This window comes from Coturnix japonica, unplaced genomic scaffold (assembly GCF_054131305.1).
Source record: "Coturnix japonica strain WE unplaced genomic scaffold, WE-NBRP24 Scf071, whole genome shotgun sequence".
Classification (NCBI taxonomy): domain Eukaryota; kingdom Metazoa; phylum Chordata; class Aves; order Galliformes; family Phasianidae; genus Coturnix; species Coturnix japonica.
Window position 1 is genome coordinate 579,101 of NW_028188974.1, and position 21,367 is coordinate 600,467.

The 21,367-nt window shown below is 44.5% G+C and overlaps 1 protein-coding gene across 20 annotated transcripts in view; it reads right to left on the reverse strand.

Moving 5' to 3' along the window:
- LOC146751609 (ubiquitin-associated protein 2-like) overlaps window positions 1–21,367 on the reverse strand; it is a 137,077-nt gene that overhangs the window by 76,692 nt on the left and 39,018 nt on the right. For all 20 annotated transcript variants that reach the window (XR_014941329.1, XM_085533921.1, XM_085533924.1 and 17 more), the window contains 2 exons: window positions 21,186–21,339; window positions 19,529–19,606 (listed from right to left, as the gene is read on the reverse strand). Coding sequence is in view for 17 of the 20 variants with exons in the window: in XM_085533921.1 (XP_085390047.1) it covers window positions 19,529–19,606; window positions 21,186–21,339 (232 nt within the window). In the remaining 3 variants the exon portion in view is untranslated. The remainder of the gene's footprint in view (window positions 1–19,528; window positions 19,607–21,185; window positions 21,340–21,367) is intronic.

Here is a 21,367-nt window from a genome sequence, read left to right on the forward strand (position 1 = left end):
AATTGAGGCTAATAAATCAAGGAAAATAAAAGAGAAAGAGAGAGAGACGTTTCCAAAGGCCGAGAAGCCTACTTTGAAATTGAAGGCGCCACGGCTTGGAAGCACACCCACACTCACTGCCAGGCAGTGAGAGAGAGAGCCAGTGTCACTTCCGTGATGTGTTTCCTTCACTGACCGTGAGGTCCTCTGGGACATGTAGTTCTTCTCTGTGCTCCACATGATTTCATGATGTGGAATACCAGTAGAAAAACTACAAAACCATGACATTGCACCCCTTATTCTACATCACTACATCATGTTTGTAATATATATATATATACAAATAAATAATAATTAAATGCATTACACACACAAGTCTATATACATACATATACATATAATTACTGACTGCACTCCCCCAACATCATTCCATCAGTGGCCTCTGCAACTTGCCGTGAGGGGCTCCACACAGCAGCTTTCCATCTGCGATGCTTCCCCACAATACGACACAATCCATCAGTGAACAGGGCATATTTCTTTTCATTTTCTGGTAGTTCGTTGTATGGTGGGGCCTCTTTAGCACGTGACACCTCTTCTGCTGGTGATGTTCCAAAATTTTACTTTCAGGCCAGTCCATGATCACCTCTAAAATTCCTGGATGATTGAAATTCCCCATCCGTGCTCCAGGTGGCATCAGTTGCATGATGGGTGGAGGGAACCTCTTCCTTGAACATCCAGTTCAGCACTGGCAGTCGAGGTGCCAAAAGGAGCTGCGTTTCAGTACCAGTTATTTCGGAAGCAGCCTGAACCCCCTCATACACAGCTAAGATCTCCTTCTCAGTTGGAGTGTAGCACTCTTCAGACTCCTTGTACGCTCGACTGCAAAATCCCAGGGGTCAGCCTCGGGTCTCTCCTGAAACTCTTTGCAACAGACTCCAGGTGGGACCTTTCTCTCCAGCAGCAGTGTAGAGGATGTTCTTTATATCCTGTCCCATCCGTACTGGCCCCAGGGCCACGGCACGGGCTATCTCTTGTTTAATCTGTTCAAAAGCCTGCTGCTGTTCAGGGCCCCATGAAAAATCATTCTTCTTCCGCGTCACCTGATAAAGGGGGCATACAATAAGGCTGTAGTTTGGAACATGCATCCTCCAAAAGCCCACTACACCCAGGAAAGACTGTGACTCTTGTTAGTAGGCGGAGACATGGCAGTGATTTTGTCTATCACATCTGTTGGGATGTGACGACGTCCATCCTGCCACTTTATACCCAGGAACTGAATTTCCTGGGCAGGCCCTTTTACTTTGCTTCGCTTAATAGCAAAGCCGGCTTGTAGAAGAATTTGGATTATCTGCTCTCCTTTTGTGAAAACTTCCTCTGCTGTATCGCCCCACACAACAATGTCATCAATGTACTGCAGGTGTTCAGGAGCACCACCCTGTTCCAATACAGCTTGGACCAACCCATGGCAAATGGTTGGGCTGTGTTTCCATCCCTGAGGCAAACGGTTCCAAGTATACTGAATGCCCCTCCAGGTGAAGGTAAAGTGTGGCCTACATTTTGCAGCCAAAGGAATGGAGAAGAAGGCGTTAGCAATGTCAATATGTCAAATGGCATACCATTTGGCTGGTTTTGACTCCAGTTCGTTCCAACATGTCCGGCACAGCAACACTCAGTGGGGGTGTGACCTCATTCAGGCCACGGTAGTCTATCGTCAGCCTCCATTCTCCACTGGCTTTACGCACTGGCCATATGGGGCTGTTAAAAGGTGAGTGAGATTTGCTGATCACTCCCTGATTCTCCAACTGGCAAATCAAATCATGAATGGGGAGCAAGTAATCCCTGTTGGTGCAGTACTGCTGTCTGTGCACTGCCTTTGTAGCAATCGGTACCTGCTGCTCTTTTACTTGTAGCAGCCCCACAACAGACGTGTCCTCTGACAGGCCAGGCAAAATAGACAGATGCTTAATGTTGCCCATATCTACAGCAGTTATTCCAAAGGCCCATCAATACCCCTTAGGATCCTTGAAATGCCAATACCAAGTATGCATGGAGCTCCTGGGCCAGTCACAATAGCATGTTTTTGCCAGTCTTTACCAGTGAGGCTTACTTCAGCATCCAACACAGTCAATTCTTGATAGCCCCCAGTCACTCCAGAAATATGCTGTCCCTTCATGACTGGAGGGCATCAGAGTGCACTGTGCACCGGTATCCAACAGTGCCTTTTGTTTCTGTGGTTCTGATGTGCCAGGCCATCGAATCCACACAGTCCAATAAACTCTATTATCCCTTTCCCTCCCCTGACTGAGGGCAGGGCTCCTCTATTTATTACCTGCGGTAACTGGAGCAACTGTACTGGTGGTTGGCCTGTTTTGTAGTTCTCTCACAGGAGTAGGTTGGTCATGCCACTTCTTAATGTCTTCTCCATGGTCATGTAGGTAATCAGCTCCTTCATTAGACTCCCTTGATCTTGATCTTCATCAATCGTTTCTGATACTACTACGAGTTCCTCACAATTAGCCAACTGAGACATTTGCTCTTCCACTTGATTCAGTCTGTTCGTTACTTCTGATATGGCTGAAATGGAGACATGGGTTGGAAGTAACTGTTGTTCAAAGTTTTGCAATGTAAGAACCAATTCAAAAACTAGGGGTCTTCTATCTTGTTCCTCGTACCTTTGAAACTTTGCTGCTAGTGTAACAGCGTACCTTTCTGGTGTAGTTTTGGTGAGTTTCTGCCATGTGTCAGGGCTCATCCTCACTCTCTCAGGATCAAGGTCCGGGTGAGGATCATTAGGATTATGCAACATTTCCACCATGGCTATTCTCTCAAATACTCTTTTTCGTCACAGGCTCCAAATTGTCCTTGAAGGGAAGCTTTTCCTTCAGGACTACTAACATTTGCTCCTAGAGGGTGGCAGCCCCATCCAAACATCTACTAATCCTTCGCTTGATTCTCTGGAAATGCCTTCTAGCTGATGAGCTTCATTACCATCTAGAGACAAGCTACTGGCCCTGCTGTCCCAACAGCAAAGCAATCGGGTAACAAGAGAGTCATTTGGGCACCGTGTAAACTCCTTTCTTGAGCCTTGGATTTCAGTCATCTTCAGATGTCGACGAACAGTAATAGGGACTTCCTTCTCATCGCTCTCTTCTTCATGCCTCTTAGTTTTTCCTTTTGCCTTTCTCGGTGCTGTGGCATGCCCCCCCTCACCTGGATCTTCCTCTGCCTCCTCCTCCGCTTCTTTTTTCCGTTCTAGATGCAAGGACACCCATTTCCATTTCTTGCCTTCCACAGGGGCAACTGACATTGTTACTGGTGCCTCCTGTGATTGATCAGATTTGACTTGGGGATTTCCCCCTTTGGCTTGACCCTCAGTTTGGAAAATCTCTCTTTCCATAATAGTATTATTTAGAGCATGGTAAGCACAAGCCAAACCCCAATATATATGAGAACCAGTGTCATTTCCGTGATGTATTTTCCTCACTGACCGTGAGGTCCTCTGGGACGCATAGTTCTTCTTCTCTGTGCTCCACATGATTTCATGATGTGGAATACCAACAGCAAAAGTTACAAAACCATCACAGGTGGTCAGGCTTCCCATGTCTGCCAGGACCCTGAGCCTCTAGGTGAGGGTGTGGGGAGTGGTTTCTGTCCCACTGTAATGGTGGAACAAGTCCAAGTCGTCCTCATGAAATTGAATGTATATAAGTCCATGGGGATGGATGATATCCATAATAGGGTTCTGAAAGAGATGGCTGATGTGGTTGCTGAGCCGTTCTCCCTCATATTTGAAAAATCCTGGCTGTCTGGTGAAGTCCCCCGAGACTGGAAAAAGGGAAATATTACTCCCATTTTAAGAAAGGGAGGAGGGAAGACCTGGGAAACTGCAGGCTGGTGAGTCTCACCTTTGTGCCTGGGAAGATCATGGAGCAGATCCTCCTAGAAGCTATGTTAAGGCACATACAACAAAAAGAGGTGATTTGAGACCGCCAGCATGGCTTCACCAAGTGCAGATCTTGCCAGACCAATCTGGTAGCCTTCTATGATGGAGTGACGGCTTCAGTGAATGAGGGAAGGGTGAGAGATGGTGGATGCCCCCACCCTGAAAGCATTCAAGGTCAGGATGGATAGGGCTTTGAGCAATCTAGTGTAGTAGGAGGTGTTTCTGCCTGCAGCAGGAGGTTGGAACTACATGATCTTGAAGGTCCCTTCCAATACAAACTGTTCTGTTCTACGAATGTCATCTACCTGGACTTCTGCAAGGCGTTTGACATGGTCCCTCACCACATCCTTCTCTCTAGATTGGAGAGGTGTGGATTTGAAGGATGGACTGTTTGGTGGATTAGGAATTGGTTGGCTGGATGCAGCCAAAGGGTTGTGTGGTTCTGTGTCAGGGTGGTGGCCCTCAGGGGTCAGACTTGGGACCGGTGCTCTTCAACATCTTCATCAATGACAGACGATGGCATCAAGTGCATCCTCAACAGGTCTGCAGATGACACCAAGCTGAGCAGTGCAGTCAATACATTGGAAGGAAGGGAAGCCATCCAGAAGGACCTGGACAGGCTAGAGAAGTGGGCCCAGGAGAACCTAATGAGGGTCAATACGGCCACATGCAGGGTGCTGCACATGGGTTGAGGCAACCCCGGGTATTTATACAGACTGGGAGATCTCCTTGAGAGCAGCCCTGTGGAGGACCCCCGCAGTACTGCACCCAGGCCTGGGGCCCCCAGCACAGGAAGAATGTGGAGCTCTTGGAGCGGGTCTCAAGGAGGGCCACTAAGATGCTCAGTGGGCTGGAGTACCTCTCCTATGAGGAAAGGTTGAGGGAACTGGGCTTGTTTAGCTTTGGAGAAGAGAAGGCTCTGGGGAGACCTCATTGTGGCCTTCCAGTACTTGAAGGGAGCTTATAAACAGAAGGGGGAACAGCTGTTTACAAGGGTGGACAGTGACAGGACAAGGGGGAATGGTTTTAAACTGAGACAGGGGAGGTTTAGGTTAGATATTTGGAGGAAGTTTTTCACTCAGAGGGTGGTGATGCACTGGGACAGGTTGCCCAAGGAGGCTGTGGATGCCCCATCCCTGCAGGCATTCAAGGCCAGGATGGATGTGGCTCTGGGCAGCCTGGTCTGCTGGTTGGTGACCCTGCATATGGCAGGGGGGTTGAAACCAGATGATCATTGTGGTCCTTTTCAGCCTAGGCCATTCTCTGGTTCTACGATATATATCAATCTATATCAATATCTATATCAGTATCTGAGGCTTTTCTAGTTTGTTTGGGATTTGTTTTTCCTTTTTGAAAATGAATATAAATATTATTAGTAAAAGTACTTTGCATTACAAGAACAGGTGTAGGTCAAGAGCTGTAGACTGAGAACAAAGCAATGTCTATATTAATGACAAAATTGTTGAAGAACTCCAAGTGTCAATTAACTTAAAGTTAGCTAGAACACAAATTTTCTAATCTTAAATCACCAATACACTGGTTGTCCAAACATCCATCAGAATTACCTAGGATAGGCAGTTTGAATTTGGATCAAAATTACCTCTTCAGAGACTATATAAACTAAGTTAGAGCAGTAGCTCCAGGACACATTAAAATCTGTTCAGGAAGTTCCTTTTCTAATTATTTTCTTTTCCCTCTGCTCATCACTCTTTCTTCCTGTTGCCCTAGTTCACTGTCCAAGTTTTAAAAGATCTTTTCAGATGTCTAAAATACCTATCACCTACATTTCTAAGAACTTCTTAAAAACAACAGAACATTTTTACCCACATTTCGATAAAAACAGTTTACCTTTACAAGATAGATACATACAAAATACTGCTAGCTACAGGAAAACTGTAAAAATATGCAGAGGAAGGATTTTCATCCAGGAACGCACAGTAACTACACTACAGCAACTGCTGTCCCTCTTCACAAAATACATGTGGGGCTGCATACTTGTTTTGCCATAAATGTCATTACCCCAAACCCTGCCATACCAAGTGATGCTAACTCAGTCTCTGAACTTCCTAGTGTGGCTATGCTTCTATTTCTTTCAGAAGTCATCCTCAATCTAGGGAGCAAATTAATTTACAGTTTGCAGGCTGGTTCAGCCCGGTTCTGTCACTAACGGGGCGAGGGGACACACGGACCCATGCCCCAGGAAAAGGAGAAAGGGGAAAAGGGTAAAGAGATAGGCCTAAAAACAAAACAGTGGCAAGGAGGAAAGCTACTTCACTATATAATATATTGGAATGCAAGATAGCACACTGTAATACAATATAATTAGAATTGAAGCTAATAAATCTAATAAAATGAGAAAGAGAGTGTGTTCAAAAAACTGAAGGCCTTACTCTAATGCTGAAGGTGAGATATCTAGCCGGGATGAGCAGAAAGGCAAAAGAGGGGATGTCTTGTGATTTGCGAACAGTTTTATCTTTCCCTCTGAACAGAAAAGCAAAGTCCCCTAAGGTATGTAGTTCTTCTTTTTTTCTGAGAACCAGGTACTTGGAAAAATCAACATTTCATGGAAATGAAGCATTAACTCTAACTCCCGGTGCTCTACATGATGTTATGATGTGGAGTACTAATAACAAAAATCATAAAACCGTGACAAAGGCATAAAGGGGTCACAGTTCTCAGACACAGAAAAGACACATGCCAGTGCAGCATTTATTAATGATGCACAGAACAGAGGCCAACATTTTTGGAAAAGCTTAGTTAGCTAGCTTGTTTTGTAAAGCAAGCTAGGAGCTGAAAATTGCAGAAAAAGTCAAGGAACAATATTTTTGAATAAGGCAGACATTATTACTGGCTAAAAGCAACAGTAAGAACTTCTAACAACTTTAAAGTGTTTTGACTGTAAAAGAAATCACATTGTACCTGAAGTTCCATACAGTCTTAGAAGACTATTAGCCAGCAAGGATTTGTCTGTATCAGATCACTTTGTAAGTTAATACCGAGCTTCAGTATCAAGTGGATTCCCTTAACTTCATAAACCTGTGTCAACACTTGTCAAAACTGAAACTAAATTCACTAAAATTTAATTAAATGCAACAAAAAGCATTCCAATGATGACAAAAGTATTACGTCCATGGGATTACAAGAAGCACAAAATTCAAAACTAGGTAAGACACTTAAGAGTAACTAACACATGGACACATTGAGTATGGAGACAGAAACCTACCATTGTGTCCTAGACTTGGCAAATGCATTCTTCAGTATTCCCATTCATGAGGAATCACAAGATTAGTTTACGTTTACATGGGGAGGCAGGCAGTGGACCTTTCAGGTCCTGCTGCAAGGGTACGTGTACTCACACCTACAAATTGTCATAACTTAGTGGCACATGACCTAGCAGATTGGAACAATCCCAATAACATTGAACTGTATCACTATATTGATGATCTCATGTTGACGTCTGACTTACAGAATGCATTAGGAAAGGCAGTAGACTCACTGACTACCTATCAGCAAGAAAAAGGGTGGGCTATAAACCCACAAATGGTACAAGAACCAGGCTTTTTGGTGAAATTCCTGTGTGTAATTTGGTTGTGAAAGACCAAAGTACTACACAGTGCAATAATAGAAAGGGCTCTAGCATTCCCAGTCCCTACTGTGCCATGGCAGCTGCAAGAATTTTTGGGTCTGTTGGGTGTTCCTTTATACCTCACCATTCCAATGGTCTGAAGCAAAAGCACAGAGGGGAGAGCAGCAACAGCATGGCCAGCCTTGGGCAGCAAGTAGGTAGCAGGAAGAGACTGCAAGGGTAAGTCTAAGGAGCAGGCAGCATTCAGGTGGCAGGTCCAGGAGAGTCCGTCAGTGAACAGGACATCTGTAGTGAGGAATCTGATGGCAGACACCTACTTCCTCTTCAGCACGCAGGCCTCTGGTCATGAGGAATCTGTTGTCAGAAAACCTCACTTCATGGTTGCAGATCACTCATTTGTTCTCCTTTTTCCTGCCTACATGACATCCCAGGGTGCACCCCCAGAGATGGCCAGCTTCCTCAAGATAAGCCCATACAAAAGACTGCTTCCCAGCCATTAAACTGTAGCTTCTCTCTCCCTCCTTGCCCCTGGCCTTGTCCATCTGTGTCCCTCAGACAAAGGATTTCTCAACCCTTGACCAGGACTTGCTTGGACTTGTTCATCTGTGTCCTTCAGCAAGCTTTGAGTAAATGGTATAAAAGAATAATCTCTTACAGCAACAACATCAAGATGCTCCAGTGTACTTGTAAGATCATTGTGACACCAGGTGGTGAACTATATAGGACTGATGGAACACAAGCCAAACCTTCCCTGGTCCAAGCAACCATGTGCCTCCAGACAAATCAAGTACTGGCCCACAAAGGAACATAAGATGATTGGTTCATGGTTGAGGTTTATGTTTTGTCAGTCTACGTTGCAATGGCCAAATGGTACAAATGTTGTGGTGTACTGGATCACCACAATGGAAAGGGCTTCCCTTCATGGCTTGAACCAATGATTGAGCAGGTTGAAGGGGTAGAGTGTAGCAGAAATGCTAAGTCACAACTCGAAACAGTGATGGAGCACCTGGCAGGAAGGCAGGGCCAACCCAGAAGAGCTCAGGCACATGCAATACACCACAGTAACTGCAAGGGGTGGAACCAGGATCCACCCCTTCCCAGACCTCATTTAAGGGTTAGCAGTAATGGGTATTTTGCTGGAGGTCCCTGCATACTGGAGGTCCTCTGAAGATAATTATATTCTTTCTTTTGTTTCTGTGGCTGTTGCAGTTTAGTATTTCATAGCTAACTACAGTCTAGGGCTTTGCTACTTTACTTTTCTTGCTGTGCATTCCATTGTCTTACAGCATTTCAGATCACCCTCAATTCCATCATCTATCATAGACTCGTAGAACAGTTTGTATTGGAAGGGACCTTCAAGATCATGTAGTTCCAACCCCCTGCTGCAGGCAGAAACACCTTCCATCACACCAGATTGCTCAAAGCCCCATCCATCCTGACCTTGAATGCTTTCAGGGTGGGGGCATCCACCATCTCTGTGGGAAACCTGTTCCAGTGTCTCACCTCCCTCACAATGAAGAATTTCTCCCTAATATGTAGTCTAAATCCACCATCTTCCAGTTTAAAGCCATTTCCCCTAATCCTGCTACTATATATGGCCTTCTAAGAAGTTCCACCCCCCCCCCCCCCCCAAGCTTTCTTGTAGACTTCCTTCAGGTACTAGAATGTTTCTATAAGGATCCCTTGGAGCTTTTATTTCTCTAGGCTGTAGAGCCCCAACTCTCTCAACCTGTCCTTGTAGAGGTGATCCAGCCCTCTGATCATCTTTGCGGCCCTCCTCTGGACCTGCTTCAACATCTTGATGTTCTTTTTGTGTTGGGGGCCCTAGAACTGGATGCAGTACTCCAGGTGGGGTCTCATGAGAGCAGGGGGCAAAAAATCACCTCCCTTGATCTGCTAATCATGCTTCTCTTGATTCAACACAGAATACAGTTGGCCTGGGCTGCAAGCACATGTTACCAGCTCATGTGAAGTTTCTCCATCAACCAACACACACAAATTGTTCTCCTTAGGGCCGCTGTCAAGCTATTCTCTGCCCAGCCTTTATCTGTGCTTGGGATTGCCCTGACCCAAGTGCAGGACTTTGCATTTGTCCTTGTTGAACTTCATGAGGTTGGCATAGGCCCACCTCTCCAGCCTACCCAGGCCCCTCTGGATGCTATCCCTTCCCTCTGGTGTGTCAATGCACTGCTCAGCTTGGTGTCATCTGCAAACTTGCTGAGGGTACACCCAGTCCCACTGTTCATGTCCCCTATGAAGATGCCAACACTGGACCCAGCACCAATCCCTGAAGAACACCAGTCATCACCAGTCTCCACTTGGACGCTGAACTGTTGACAGCAACTCTGAGTGAGACCACCAAGCCCATTCCTTTTCCAGCCAGTGGTCCATTGTAAAGGTGGTAACAGAGGATGGTTTAAAGGTGACTAATATAAAGATACTGACCAAGATGGTGATAAATAGTCAAAGGTTATTAGTAAAGAAAACTCACCAATGTCAATGCCTGAACCAGACAGCTGAGGCAGTCTCCACTGGGAAGCGATCACCAAGAGATGCTGCCTCAGTGAGGGTCAGCCCTTAAATGAGGTCTCCGTGGGGGTGGAGTCGAAGTCCACTCCTTCCGGGAGCACAGCTAGATTACTCCCACCTGTGCTCCCGCAGCTGACCCAACACTTGCCTCAGCTAATTAATCAGTGGTTCAAGCTGTGATTTCCCATACACTCCACCCCATCACAGCGTGAACAAATGATTGGGTGAGTTTTCCCTATTAAAGAGACCCAACGCGACGCTGATACAATTTTCCCATCGCCATAAATGTTGATATAATTTGAGTGATAATTTGATGGGTGTTCATGATCTTCCGTGGGCCAGTGCTTGATAGATGTTACTGGAGACAAGCCATCATAAGGTGCAAGTCTATCTGCATTTCATCAGTCCAAACAAATCGTCCTGTGATGGTCCTAGAGGCTTAGAGTCTTAGGGAGAGTAATACAAATGTTTCAAGGGTACTAGGAGGGGAAGGTCTGCCCTCCAAGGCAAGATACAGGCCGCATTCTTATCTTGGGTCAATACTTCTGCTTGTACCGGATTATGCCATGGCCGCCGACACCATACCCTCTGGCCAGATATCTGTGGCTGTATAACTATATCTGGCACCAGAGGAGGAGTCTTAACTTGCCATAAGGACATGATAGGTGTCCCTTTAGCAATGAAGATAGGAGTATTGACCAAGATGCCAGTAGGCCATGTACCTATCACCGAGGGGGTTACTAAATCTCCCACCTCCAATAATCTTCCCCAAGGTGCAAGTAAGCCACACCACTTGGGTCCTACCTGCACCTTCCAGGGCCAATTTATCTTATGGATTCCTGGTTCTAAATTCTCAGGGGCAGGGAGCAGAAGATTATTTTCATTACCAACCTGGGGTTTTACCTGATTATCAGTACCCATAATTTGGATCCTAAGAGGGGAGGCCCATATAGTCTGCAGCATTTTTAGGGCACTGGGTCTGCCATCTCGAGGTCTTTCATTCAGGTCCCGCAGGGTTTCGTATAGTCTTTTTGTCCACCCCTGCAGGGACTGGGAGTCTGTCTTCAGGGCAGCATTGAGGATACCATTGTAACGTTCAATAAGGCCTGCTCCTGTTGGATTATATGGTAGGTGGAATCGCCATTCAATGCTGTTTTCTTCTGCCCAGCGCTCTATCATTGCACCAGTAAAATGAGTCCCTTGGTCACTCTCGATAACTTAAGGTGTCCCATAGGTAGACATCAATTTAGTAAGTGCCTTGATAGTATACGCCTGATTTGCTTTTGGCACTGGATAGGCTTGCAGCAGTCCACTTACGATGTCGACGCAGGTCAGGGAATATCTCGCCCCCTCAGATCGAGGGAAGGGCCCAGTGTAATCAACCTGCCATCTTTGAAGAGGACTGTATCCTCTAGCAATGTGGGATGTTTCAGGCAACGGTTTTGGTCTCATCTTTGAGCAAGCGTCGCAATCCTGACATGCTTGAGCGATATCAGTTGTACAGGCAGCCCCCATGCTTTAGCGGCTGCACACATTATCTTTTGTCCAGCATTTTCGGATAGTGAGTTCTCAATCCATCGGATTCGGGCCAGTGTGTCAGCTTCATCGTTTCCTGGTGACTGCAGGGGTTGATGACCGGAGACATGGTAAACACGTACTGTCCTGCGTTTGACTGCATTCCAAATGTCTACCCACATGTCTTTACCCCAAATCAGTCGGGCGTGGATAGTCCATTCTTGAGTAGCCCACTGCGTAATCCAGAGTGAGCCCCCGAAACACAGCCCAACTATCTGTACAGATGTTCAGGACACCGTCACCAGGTTCTTTAGTTATAACCATCCACACAGATCAAAATTCTGCCCATTGGCTGCTCTGACCATCCCCCTCATCAAACCAGATTGTCTCAGTAGAGGGATGGTATGCTATCGCTCGCCACTTACTCAGGTTGCCTTTGCTCGATCCATCCGTATACCAGGCATCTTCAGGAATAGGATATCTTCCTTCCTGAATGGGACTCTTCTCTGGTGGAGCAACCATCGGTTCTTTTGGTACATCACTGTGATACGTCACTGGGCCTAGGTTTTTCTGTAGTTCTTCTTTAAATGGAGAAGAAGACAGACTACTTCTCTGGCTCGGATAGGTGACCCATCATGCTACCGTTTGTGCTTGGGCCACCCCTGTCTTAGGAAGGTGGGTCAAATCCCTTACCCACCCCTGGATTGGTAATGTAGTTTTTACTGTGACTTTTGCTGTCTGTGTTATTGGCTCTACTGCTTGCAATGTCGAATAGGCAGCCAATAACTGTTTCTTAATCATGCTATATCTTTGCTCTGCTCCATGCCAAACCTGAGACCAGAATCCAATGGGGGTTCAAACAGAACTCTGGCATTGCCACAGGCCCCAGCCAAAACCATCCTGAGTGACATGAACATCTAATTCGGCTGGGAGGGTAGGATCAAATATACCCAATGCCTGAGCTTGTTTAACTGCCAGCTTTGCCTGTTGAAAAGCATCCTGTTCTACCTTCCCCCAATCCCATGATTGACCCTTTTTAGTGAGTTTGTACAATGGCCTCAATAGCTGCGCCAAATGAGGTATAAAGGAGCACCAATACCCCAATATACCTAAGAATTCTTGCAGCTGCTTAGATGTCGTAGGGACTGGAAATTCCTGAACCTTATCTACTACTGCACTGGGTAGTACTTTGGTTTTCCCTGACCAAACTACTCTCAGGAATTTCACAGATAACCCTGGACCTTGCACCTTCTGTGGGTTTATAGCCCACCCTCTTTTCTGCAGATAAGTTGTCAACAAATCTGCTGCTTGTCCTACCGCCTCTAATGAGTCAGATGTTAACCGGAGGTCGTCAATATAATGATATAAATTGACATTATCCAGCTTTTCCCAATTAGCCAGGTCACGCGCCACTAAATTATGACAATAGGTGGGAGAATGCATGTACCCTTGCAGTAGGACCTGGAAAGTCCACTGCCTGCCCTCCCATGTAAAAGCAAACTGGTCTTGTGATTCTTCATTGATTGGAATGCTGAAGAATGCATTTGCTAAATCCAGGACACAGCGGTATGTTTTAATTTCTCTGCTTAGTGTGTCCATTAGGGAGAGTCATGGTTTAATAATTTTGTAATTTTGCTATCAGTATTCCACATCATAACATCATATAAAGCATGAATAATTTTACTGAATTTGCAACTTACAGAAGAAGACTACATATCCCAGAGAACATCACGGTCAGAGATAAGTCACGGGACCTGGACACTATATTATCTCACTTCCAGGCTGGACTGAGATCTTTCGAGTTCTGGCGTTCAGGAGAGCCTGTGGGAGTCTTCGCCATTTCGCCTAGAATTTACAGTAGGCTTCTCGGTTTTGGGACTCATTCTCTCTCCTATTTTGCATGATTCGTTAGCTTAATTTCAATTATATTGTATTATATTGTGTTATCCTGTATTTCGATATAGTATTTAGTAAATCATTGTGCCTCCTTAGATCATTGCCGCTGTTTTCTTTTCCTGATTAACTTTTCCTTTCGGCCTAGTGCCCCTGCGGGGCCCGCAGCCCCCCTGTCACGGACGTAGGTGGATTTTCGTTTAAACCGTGACAGGAAGGCAATATTGGGTACAGCCGCATGAATAGGTGGCGTGACCTTACTCAATTCTCTATAATCTACTGTCATCCTCCATGTTCCATCTGGTTTTCGCACTGGCCATATTGGGGAGTGTCATGGTTTTGTAATTTTGTAATTTTGCTATCAGTATTCCACATCATAACATCATGTCAAGTATGGATACTTCTATTGAATGTGCAGTCCACAGAAGAAGACTACATATCCCAGAGAACAACAGGGGTAACAATAAGTCATGGGACCAGGACTCTATATAATCTCGTTCCCAGGCTGGAGGGCCCTCCTTCTTCTCTCGAACTTCTCGGAGAGTGGGAAGCGTTCCAGCCGTGTCGCCTAGAGTTCACAGTAGGCCTCTCGGTTTTCAGAGATTCTCTCTCTCTGTTTCGTTCGATTTGTTAGCCTTAATTATATTATATTGTGTTATCTTGTATTTCGATATCATATTTAGTAAAATAAGTTTTTCCTCCTTAGATTGTCGCTGTTTTATCCCACTCCCCTTTTCCCCCTCCTTTCCGGGCCCCGGGGGGGGGGGGGGAGGGGGGGCAGGGGGTGGCTTCCCCTGTCACGGGCATAGGTAAATCTAAGTAACCCGTGACAGGGAGTTGTATGGGCTACGTGCAGGTCTTATAATACCCACTCTCTAACTCCAGCACTGCTTTTGTTATTTCATCCTGCCCACCCGGGAGTCTATATTGTTTTACATTAGTAATCCGGCATGGCTTCAGCAGAGAAATAGGCTCATGTTGTGTGCCCTGGTGGCGCGGTGGTTAAAGACGCCGCCTTGCAACACTGGGGCCCGGAGTTCAAATCCCCCCTGTGGCGCAAGTGGTAGAAGTGCCGCTCTGCTACACAGAGGCTCGAATCCCGGGGGTTGGACTCGATGATCTCTAAGGTCCCTTCCAACCCGCACGAAACTATGAAACTATGTTTGGCATGGCCTCTCAATATTGTTTGCATTGCTCGGATACAAATGCATCTCTATCAGAGCCGGAACTCCCCCACCGTTGTGTGGAGAGCCAGGCCCCACAAGATGTCAGTCCCCAATATATACTCTGGAATTGGGACAATGGATTCCTTATGTGCCCCAGCGGCGCAGGTGGTAGGAATGCCGCATAGCAACACCGGAGCCCGGGTGTTCAAATCCCCCTGTTGTGCAAGTGGTAGAAGTGCCGCTCTGCAGCACAGAGGCTCGAATCCCGGGGGTTGGACTCGATGATCTCTAAGGTCCCTTCCAACCCGCACAAGACTATTACTATTATACTCCTGTGGTGGGAGGTGCCCAACCCCCAATTTTACCAAGGTTTGGGTGACTGAAATGGTCTGTCCCCCAAAACCTCCAGTCATCACTCTATTGCTTTTGAATTTCATTGGGTCTCTGTATATTATGGATGTCTCAGCCCTGGTATCCACTAGGGCCATAACCTTTTGTACATTGTTCCGGGACAAATATATTGTTAATTCTACATAGGGCCTCCAATCCTGTCTGGGGGCCCTAGGGGGACTGACGTCCCTCGTCATGCCATGAATTGGGCTAGGTTCAAATCTTTTACCCCTGAAGTCTCGGGTATCGTAGCCCGAGACACTTGTGGTGGTTTCTTTTTTCTACTAGGAAGAATGAAATCTTCTAAATTCCAAGTTACTGTTGGCCGTTGTTCTATGATTCTTATTCTTGGTCTTTTTGGACAGTTTTGAAATTTTTGTTCATCCTTCAGCTGCTTCCACAACTGAAGGAGGACATGGTTAGGCTGGCCATCAATTTTTGTAAATTGAATGCCTGCCCAAAGAAGATCACCAAACATTTGTTTTCAGGACACTCTTATAGGTCCTGACTGAGTGGTTCGCATGGCTGGTTTCCTAGTTCAAGTTATTGGAAAGATCTCAGCATCTTCTATTACCCTAATATTGCACTTAGCTCTTAAACGCTCTGTCTCCCCCAGATACACTACTACCCGAGCAGCTTGTTGAACTGCTGCTTCCGAAGCCACCAATGGATTAATATTGAAACTAATGTTCCATACATATGTGAGGGAGCTTGTTGCAATATTAGGTCCCTCATCCCTGCAGAAAATTTTACCATATCAGGGCTATTGAATGTATCTTCATAAATGGCTTCTCGCATGCCCAGTACCCGTATATAATTTTGAAGGTCCTCCATGGAAGACCACATGCCCGTGTTTACTGGTACGTCAGATTTATTTGACCATACCATGCGGCATGCAGCCATCAACCACTCTATGATTGAATGATTTTCATCAGGGAACTGGGTCCCTGCACATAACCTTTGCCTAAGGGCAGGATGGATGGTTATAGATGCTAGTTTAGATATCTTGGGTCCGCTAACTAATACACTTTCTGCCCCTGAATCCCATAGACGCAACAGCCAGGCCGGAACACTTTCTCGTGGCCTTTGTCTGAATCGCTGAACCAAATCCATGAGTTCCGTAGGTGTGTAGGGGCGGGCTGTTACATGTAGGTAAGACTCGGCAGGGGGCCATTGATCTGGTGGCACCCCTGTTGGTCGGTCCTGGATCTTTTTTGTCTTTTGAGTCACCACAGGATGGACTTCTAATAAGTCCGCCTTAGATAGTTCTTCCAGATCAGCTTTGGTGACTTTGTCCTGATCTGTTGTTTTAGGATCTTGTTCATCATTCATTGCAACATATCTAATTCGGGGATTTGGTGAAAAAAAACCGATGGATTTTTCTCTGTTAATAAACTGAGCTCGCTTTCTAGCTTTTCAATTCGAGCCTTTAATAATTGATTTTCATGCTCAATATCATTTGATCTCATTTCGGCCTGATTTAAAGCAGTTAGTAAGGGCCAGGCTACTGTAGACACGACCATTTGTCTTTCTCTGGCAGTAAGTATGTCCTTATGCAATCCTTGAAAATATTCAGTTAAATGAAATGGGGACATGTTGTCCACCACCCGGTAAGGGACCACATTGTTCAATAATAGCCGCAAGTTGGAAATATGGGGATCCCATGAATCCTGGGATTTGCCCAGGAAGGATCTTTCCTAAAGGAGTGGCCTTCTCCCCCTTGAACCAGCTAAACATATTCCACAAGAAAGACATTTCTTTTCCCGTGTCCACAGGCTACACGGCCTGGCTCGCCAAATGTAAAGGTGGTAACAGAGGATGGTTTAAAGGTGGCTAATATAAAGAGATATTGACCAAGATGGTGATAAATAGTCAAAGGTTATTAGTAAAGAAAACTCACAAATGTCAGTGCCTGGACCAGATAGCTGAGGCAGTCTCCACTGAAGAGTGATCTCCAAGAGATGCTGCCTCAGTGGTGGTCAGCCCTTAAATGAGGTCTCAGAGGGGCTGGAGTCGAAGTCCACCCCTTCTGGGAGCACAGCTAGATTACTCTCACCTGTGCTCCCACAGCTGACCCAACACTTGCCTCAGCTAATTAATCAGTGGTTCAAGCTGTGATTTCCCATACATCCATCCATCACTCACATCTGTTATTCTCCAATTTGGCAACCAGGATGACACAGGACAGTGTCAAATACTCTGCACAAGTCCAGGTAGATGATATCAGTTGCTCTTCCTTTACCTACTGACACTACAACTCCATCATAAAAGGCTAAAAAGTTTGTCAGGCATAATTTGATCTTGGTGAAGCCATGATGGTTACCACCAACCATCTCATCTTTATTTAAAAACTATGTGCCTTAGCAGGGCATTCAGGAGGATTTGCTCTGCGATCTTGCCAGGCACAGAGGTGATGCTAGTTCTCCAGGCCTTCTTTTTATCCCTTCTTGAAAATGGGGGTTATGTTTCCCCTCTTTCAATCAGTGGGAGCTTCACCAGATTGCCATGATCTTTCAAATACGATGGATAGTGGCTTGGCAACTTCATCTGCCAGTTCCCTCAGAACCTGTGAATGTATCTCATCAGGTTTCCCGAACTTGCGCACCTTCAGGTTCTTTAGATAGTCTCAAACCTGATCTTCACTTTCAGCATGCAGATCTTCCTTCTTCCAGTTCTTACCTTTGTTTTCTGCAACTTGGCTGGTGTGGCTAGAGCCCTTGCTGATGAAAATTGAGGCAAAGAAATAATTGAGCACCTCAGATTTTCCATATCCCTCATGACCAGGTCTCCAGTTTCCTCGTGGAGAGGGTCCACAACTTCCTCATCCTTCCTTTTATCACTGATATACCTGTAGAATTTCTTCTTGTTCCCTCTTGATGTCCCTGGCTAGATTTAATTCTGTCTTGAGCTTTAGCTTTCCTAATCTGATCCCTGGCTGCTCAGACAACATCTATGTAGTCCTTCCAGGTAACTTGTTCCTGTTTCTACTCCCAATAAACACTCTTTTTCTGCACAAGTCCAGGAGCTCCTTGTTGATCCACAGAGGCCTCCTGGCATTCTTGCCTGCCTTTCTGTTTCTGAGGATGCACTGCTTCTGAGCTTAGAGGAGATGGTAATTGAATACTGACTAGCTTTCTTAGGTTTTCCAGGGCTTTATCCCATGTCACCCTCCCAAGCATTTCCCTGAAGAATCTAAAGTCTGTTCTCCTGAAGTCCAGAGTAGCAAGCTTACTGCACACCTTCTTTAACACCCTTAAGGATCTTGAACACCAGCATTTCATTGTAACAGTTTAATATCCATTATTATTATTATTAATAACCATTTCCCCATACAATTCATGCCACTCCCAGGTTACCCATTTCTTTCTTGTTCCAAGAACAACAACCTTCTTTCTACTTGATCTCATGAACATTCAAAACAACTATGCATCTCTTGTTTCCACATTAAATTGAACATCTTTCCTATCTCCTTCTGTAGGGTACAAAAGGAGTTGTACTTATGACTCCACAGTGTTCTTTCCACAGCTCTCCTCATGAACAATTCCATATCAAACACCCCTTACCAAAATGCCTCTAAGAAGGAAAGTACTCTGAACAGATACTGAAAACAGAAAGTAAGCATGACGACAGAATTCCCCACCAAAGAAACGACAAGTAAGCATCAAACCCCTCCAAGTGATGTACACATGGAATCTTGTACTCTCCTACTACCAAAGTACATATTGAGGAGCCCAATCACTCACAAGAGACTGGCAAGATGTGAACTGGGAAATGAGCTCTCCATAGCCAGAGCACACCTGTTTATCACACACACACAAAAACCTGCTATAAAAGAATTAACACAAATCACCTAGTTATGTTTTTGTAATGTTGCTGTCAATATTCCACATCATAACATCATGTGCAGTATGGATCATTAAAAGTTCATACTCCAGTTCTGTGGAATAACAACGTCCCAAATACTCAGCTCTCAGAAGAAAACTATGTATCCCAGAGGACTTCGCAGTCAGAGGAGTCATGGGAGGAGGACATATATAATCTCGCTCCCAGGCTGGAGTTCTCTCTCTCTTGGACCCTTGGAGAGTGGGAAGTGTTCCAGCCATGTCACCTAGAGTTCACAGTAGGCCTCTCAGTTTTCAGGGACCCTCTCTCTCTGTTTTGATTGATTTATTAGCCTCAATTATATTGTATTATATTGTATTATCTTGTATTCCAATATCATATTTAGTAAAATAAGTTTTCTTACAATGTTTCCAGGCTGTCTTCTCAGATTGCCGCATGCTTTTTGAAAACCGAGCCAGTTTTCATACTCATGTTCATGTTATCAATATCAATATGACACCTCTAAGTCATCTTGAGACCCGACAATGAAAAAGAGCATGGGAGGGGAAATGGACCTAAATTAGATGCGGCTGAAGTGCTTATAGAATCAAACAAATACTTAAAAATAAGGTTTTAAAATATAGAGTTCCATATCAGAAAATGAAACCAGTAAGTACCAGTCCCACACAAATGCCACCAGCTCACCTCTCCCACGGCCACGTTTCCCACGGTCTGAAGGTCTGTCTCCTTGATTGTTGTCCACTCCATTCTCTTCAGCTTTAACTGTGGAGAATAAACAACTTAAGAGAAACTTTAGAGATTCATTTGTGAAAATACAGCCATTTAACTTGTACTCCAAAAGAAAAGGGGAGATTTTCAGAGTTGTTTGTTCACTTTAGATTGGACAACAAGGAAGCAAAATAACCAATTAGAGAGCAATGTCTTTCAGCAGACACAGTACTTTTTTTTGGAAGTATAGTGTCTTGCAGACCATACTATTAAATCAATTATGACCTCACCTCTAAAGAGGCAGGAAGTAAATCTGCCTCATACTTCACTTTCTTGATAACGTCCTAGATGGCAACATTGAAAGAGAGTTAACCAAGAATGCCAACTCCTCTCCTGTCTGACACCTCTATGCAAGCAAGGAAACTTAACTCTCCTCTGTATTTAAATGAGATGGAGATGATGACATAAGGCAATATGTCTGAAAAGCAGAACTTCTACTTTGTGGAAAACTACTAAGTAGGTATTCTGAAAGATGGCTAGTTTTCTGAAGGGAAAAAAAAGACTGTCCACTTAAAACACTGCTGAGAATTTTGTACTGCACAATTTGTCCTAATAGCAGCAATAAAGTTGTTAAGGAATGCATATAAAAGTGGAAAGATAATATTAAGTTTTTTTAATCTGATTATCAAAAGATCTTCAGTCCCAGTTTCAGAAAGAATTAAGTTGCATCTGGCAAAAAATCTTGCTCCTGACTTTCACTTTGTTACTTTACTCTACAAAGGTTCTCAGTGCCTCTATTGGCACGATACCTGAACATATTTCAATAACTAATTTAAAAAGTCAGCTAATATTATAAATTTCTCTCCTGCTTTCTCCCTCCCCACCCTACTCTCTGCTCATTTATCAGTGTTGTTTATAACCATTATAGACAATACATAATGCTTCAATATTGCTAATAAAACTTAAAGGAACTAGACAATACATAACCAATAACAATTTATTGCAATGCTACCTAATTTGGAGAACAGTTCTCTATAACACAACATACTATTGCACCTGTATGAACTAAAGCAATTTTTTTTTTTTTTTAAAAAGAGTGATTTAGTTCATGAAATACTTTATCCTTTGAAAAAACTCACCTGTGGCTATGTGAATAATATATGCTAGAGATTAAATAACATCCCCAGTCTTTCCATACCCCTTACAAGAAGATGCTTTCATCTTTCTGTTTTCCCACTCATAGAAGGAAATAGTCAAAGCTAGATTTTTTTTTTCATTAAAGCAAACAAAAATAAAAAGTATATCAGCTGCACAGTGACATTTGTTATTGAGCAGTCTTAAAGATTCAATTCCAAAACTTACATAAAGAACAGTAAGCTGTACAAGAGCAATTAACTGAAAAGGACAAAAATTGAAATTAGACTGAGTTACCTCTGAAAAATACAAGTACAGACTATTCCAAAATAAAATCATGTAGACAGAACAAGCACACATGTTACATAAACCAGTTATAACCACTACAGCCCTGAGGTATAACTCTGGTGGATTTTATTACAAGAAGCATTCACTCCCAATCATTTTCAGTTGCAAGAAAAACATCTGAAGCTTCTTTAAAGTGAACCCCTATACATACACTCACGGCCATGGCTGCCTCCTCTTCCCCGCCTGTTGGAACTTCCCCATCCACGACTCGCTTCTCTGTCTCCTCGTTTTTCTCTGTTCTCTTTGTTTTCTGAACTTTCCTTTCCCAGGCTTTTCTTCTTTCCCCCTACAGTCTCCCAAGAAGTCTAATTAAACAGAACAGAATTAGATATA